The 4771-nt window shown below is 42.3% G+C and overlaps 1 protein-coding gene across 3 annotated transcripts; it reads right to left on the reverse strand.

Annotated features, from left to right (window-relative positions):
* Positions 1 to 1063: 1063 nt before the first annotated feature.
* On the reverse strand, positions 1064 to 3062 carry WBP5 (WW domain binding protein 5). Of its 3 annotated transcripts, none has more exons than XM_008580041.1 (4): positions 2930 to 3062; positions 2573 to 2828; positions 2378 to 2445; positions 1064 to 1953 (listed from the first exon to the last, which is right to left on the reverse strand). In XM_008580041.1, the coding sequence occupies exon 4, from the start codon at positions 1857 to 1859 to the stop codon at positions 1545 to 1547; it is 315 nt and encodes a 104-aa protein (XP_008578263.1). In that variant the 5' UTR covers positions 1860 to 1953; positions 2378 to 2445; positions 2573 to 2828; positions 2930 to 3062; the 3' UTR covers positions 1064 to 1544. The 3 variants fall into 3 exon arrangements, with proteins under 3 accessions (XP_008578263.1, XP_008578262.1, XP_008578261.1); XM_008580040.1 differs by having other exon boundaries at positions 2573 to 2852; XM_008580039.1 differs by lacking the exon at positions 2573 to 2828.
* Positions 3063 to 4771: the final 1709 nt, after the last annotated feature.

Here is a 4771-nt window from a genome sequence, read left to right on the forward strand (position 1 = left end):
CCAGCAAGAATTCCAATCTGATCAGCATCCATCAGGCTGCCACAACTTTGAAGAACTGTCTGGCGATATGAATCGCTCTACAAAAAGCATCATAGAGGAAAATGGCACATGACTGGCACAACTGTGAGCCATATATAAACATGTAGATTTGGATGTAGATATAGATATGTAATAAATCTTACATAGCACTTTTATGTATTTTTAACCAGGGATGGGAATATCCCCAAATCTGACTTAAATCTCCCTTTAAAATTTGCACAAGTAGAGGTGTATCTGTTGAACTGGTGAGAAGGACCAGTCTCCCACTAGTCTTCTGGGAGAGATCACTCATCCTAAGGAAATAGGAGTCAGAAAGATAAAATGGTAATCTTCAGACCCAGGACAGCATGACTAAAGCATAGTGTCTGTTACTCAGACTTGTCTTCTGGCCCAACCCCCAGTTGCACCCTCTTGTCTGAGCTTTATGGGGAAGAGGTTAAAATCCCATTGTCAATATCTCTATAAAACATCATGGCCCAAGTGGCACTGCATGAGTATCTATCTAAATTGAAGAGATGGGCAGTCTCCCCATTTCTGTAGAGGTCTGGGGACTCCGCCCACTGGAGGTTCCGAAAAATATGTTGGGCTTCACTACTTGAGAATTCTAGCACATAGGGGGGTGCAGGACCTAGCAGAGGGACAGGAATACCCAGTATAAATGGTAGTATCAAGATCAGGGGGATGGGAGGCTGGGTAAGCACAGCAGGAGAGGAACATAACAGTTGCATGGATTTGTCCTTAAGCACAAATGAGAACCATTCTGTTCACTCTCCCAAATAAAATAGCTGAAACAAACCTCTAGAGAGTTGGGATCCTGCATGGGCAGATGGGGACAACACCCTGTCAAACATAGCTCACAGTCATTACCTTATCTGGCCCTCATAAGACCTCTTTGAGATGTAAAATTTACTCTTCTAGCTAAGTGGTCTGGTGGTACTCTGAAGTTCCCATTTGCTTATAAAATTTTGTCAACAAGTATTAATTGCCCCAGTATTTTTAGAAATAAACTGATAAATACTGTTGGTTGCTTCTTTTCTTGTCATAAAGCTTTTATTATTTTTAGCAACAATAATGTGTGTTCACTTTAGGAATATAGAAAATACAAACAAGCAGAAGAAAAAGATTATAGTTCCACCACTGAGGAACTGTAGCTTTTGTCTTTCAGCCTTCACAAGTTTTGATGTGCATATATGTAATATACAAATGTACTCTTACCTTTCAAAAACATGATATTCACATATTACTTAGTGACCTTTTTCCATTTTATATCCTATCAGGAACCTCTTTTTGCAAATGAGTAAATCTCTCCTATTAAAAGAAAGAGACTTGTAGATCAGTTCAAAAAACGATAAACAATGAGGTGCAGATAAGAAGATATGCATATAAAACCACTAACAGAAACAGGTTAAAAGTCAAAAGATGGACAAAGGTATATCAAACAAGTGCTAATAAAAAGAAAGTTATATGGCAATGTTAATATTAGATAAAATAAAAATCAAGGCATACTACATTAAATAGGGGTAAGGGTGGTTTCGATTAACCTTCCAACGCATCACTATGAGTTTGTTTCTTACTCTTCTTATCTCATCTGTTTCATCCACTTCTCTAAACATATCTTCATTGCTTAAATGCCTGTTGTGTATATCTTCTTTAAATTCCTGGAGGGACTGGATCAACATTTCTCTAAAAGTTCCTTTTGCTTTTTCCTCCTCCTCTGGTTCTTCCTCCTTCTCTGGCTTTTCCTCAGGCTTTGGCTCTTCCTCAAGCTTTGGTTCGCTTTCATTTTCTGGTTTTTCTTCAATTTTTTGACAGGGTTTCATCTTGTATCTGTCTCCCTTCCTTCCTTCTATTCTTCTTTTTCTTTTCTTTTCTTTTTTTTTTTTCCTGCTTATTCCTCTTTAAATGCAATTACATCTACGAAGAAAGAAGGAGACAGTAAATCAAAGGCTTGGTGAATGGACAGATGCTCTGGCCAGAGGTTTCAGCATTTGCTTTTTTAAATTCAGAATCTTCCGCCTGAGAAGTCCAGTCAACAATCAGGGCTTCCCTGACCCCGCCTCTTATCTCCACTTTCCACCTCCTCATCTCTCTTGTCCCTCCCTCCAGCATTTTCCAAGGCCGTCCTTTCTCCTCCCTGCCCTCCCCAACCGTTTCTCTCCGACGGGCCCTGCGTTAGCACTCTGTGTTAGAACAGAGCAGGCTGGCTGGCTGGCAGGAAGGAAAGGAGGGAAGGGGGGAAAGAGGATAGCGGGAGCGGGGAGAAACAGTGGAGCCTACAACCTCTGTCCCGCCTTCAAACTCCTCCACCCCGAGTCTTTATAATGTTCCTTTCACCTACCGGGTACCGATCCGGTTAGTTTCGTCGTCCTCTTTTCCTGGCCTTGGATCGTGCTAAGAACAACAGATCTGCAGACAAATGGGAAATGGGAGGCGATGGTGGGGGTGGGGCGTGCGCTTGGTGGCTGACCAGCACTAGAGTCCCGACACGCACAGCTTTCTTCATTTAGGGTCTCCGTTATGGAAAGTTTCCCACCTTTTGTTTCCCCAGTTCTCCCTCTCTCCACAGTGCAAGTTAGACCATCTTTTCCATCAGACAGGGATTGGGAAAAGCAAATTATTTCCAAACTATCTTTAAGGCTGTGGCCGGGTTTGGGGAAGGATGGGTGTCAGAAAGTGGCCTGAGATGGCAGAGAATGATTATTTTTAAACTGTCACAGGTCTCCTTGTCCTTCTCCCGGGAACTCTAGTCCCTTTGCCAAGGGTCATCATTTCCTGTAGACCTGGAGGACCTGGGGGTGGAGAGACGGACTTGCCTGAAACTCCTTCAAGTCTCTGTACTAAACCAACCCGACACTAGAAATCCCCAGGCAATACCTAAGTTGACACCAACCTGCAAAATTCAGGCAAGTTGATTCCTTTCCCTTCCACTGGCCTCCGGCACAGCCGCCTGCACTGCTCAAGGAAGGTAGTACCCAGACGGGAACGAGGACCAGACTAGCAGGACTTCTGCACACGTCTACCCCTGGTCACATGAGATCTATGTCACCAATGAGCTCGGGTCCCCAATTTCCACTCCCACCAAAAGCGCGGCAGAAGTGGGCCCTCCCTCTGCTCGGTCCCCGCTCCCTTCTTTGCACATTTGGCCCTGTCAGTCTTTTCTGTTGTTGATTATCCCAGAGGGAAAAATGCTATTCGTCTTTCTCTGATTGCTAGGGAGGAGCTACATCTTTTCCTGTAGTTACTGAACTTTTCCACTTCTTTCAAGAAATGCCTCTTTCTGTCTTCGGCTCCCAGGATGACTCCTACATCCATCGTCCCTCCCCCAGCCTCCATTTCATCTGCAATCTGGTCCCTAGCTGATGTGGAGCAGAGTGGGCTGGGCAGCGTTTGGGAAAAAAAAATGGAGCCTAGAACAAAAGTGAGATTTAAAAATACAATTTCTACTTTATTCTTAATACTTATTTTTTAAGTAACTTTTAAAATATAGTTAGAAAATACAAACAGTTTAGTTACATGAGTTAATACATGTACAGTGCTTAGAATAGTGCCTAGCATATAGTAATTGTTTTAAAAGTGCAAGGTAGTATTATTATTATTATATTAGGGTTTTATTTGGGAAAAAGGATTCAAAATAAAGAAAAGTAATGTTTGACTCCAGAGCCCTGGTGGTGGTGTTGCCAGGAAGATGTGCTGCCTGAAGAATCAATTAATCAATTGTCAGGTACACATTGTGAGCCCAAGTTTCCTCAGGGAAGGAAGGGGAAAATAACATACAACTCATAGAACTGATCGTTGGAAAGTCTAAATGATAACTATGAGCATTTGGCTCATAGAAAGTATGCAACAGATATTGGTTGCCTTTCAATCTCACCTCAGTTTTTAGTAAAAGTCACAGATTTGCCATAAAGATTGCATAGATCTTAGAGGTAGTATTTGAAAATAACAGGAGAAAACATAAACATGTGTTTTCATTTTTGTATAAGCTTTGATGCCCCCTTTTAAAAGAGAATAAAGAGCTCAATTGATCATGTAAAAACCCTCACCTGTTGTTTTATTTCACTTGCTTTTCTATCACATTATTATATCTTTTGGGAAGCATGTGTACTTTAGACCTAGAAAACCCAATATATAATGGTTTGGGTCTGCTGGACAGAACACTGGTGTGAGAGATGAGAGCTGTTAGTCCCAGTGCCAGACTTAGACTTGATTGCCTGACCCTCAGTAAATTACTCTTCTTGTATTGACCTTACCTCTAAAAAAGGAGAAAACAGGCAAGGTCTCAGAACTTTAGAAAGAAGCATAAAATTAGTAAAACATTTGAATATATTGTCCCTAGGGAAAATTAAAACATCTTAAACGGCAGCTGCTTTTTTTCTAGCTTTATGGAAATGGTTCCAGGAATACTGAAAAAGGAAAGTTGCTTTGCTGCCATTATCTCCTTTTATACCCCCAGCAACCCTGCAAGGGGATATTTTCATTTCCATTTTATATATGAAGAAACTAAGGGCCGGCCCGGTGGCGCACTGGATAGTGCGCCGCTTGGGAAGCGCGGCAGCGCTCCCGTCCGAGGGTTCGGATCCCACGTACAGACCGGCTCCCGCTCACTGGCTGAGCGAGGCGCGGGAGCAACGCGGAGGCTTGCGGGCAACACTGAGGGTTGCGATCCGTAGCCGGACACGGAAAAAAGACAAAAAGACAAAAAAAAAAAAAAAAAAAAAAAAAAAAAAAAAAA

The sequence above is a fragment of the Galeopterus variegatus genome, unplaced genomic scaffold (assembly GCF_000696425.1).
Source record: "Galeopterus variegatus unplaced genomic scaffold, G_variegatus-3.0.2 Scaffold2006, whole genome shotgun sequence".
NCBI lineage: Eukaryota > Metazoa > Chordata > Mammalia > Dermoptera > Cynocephalidae > Galeopterus > Galeopterus variegatus.

Bases quoted from the DNA above. Each gene is read 5' to 3' on its own strand.
- WBP5 (XM_008580039.1), bottom strand. From the start codon at position 1,859: ATGAAACCCTGTCAAAAAATTGAAGAAAAACCAGAAAATGAAAGCGAA.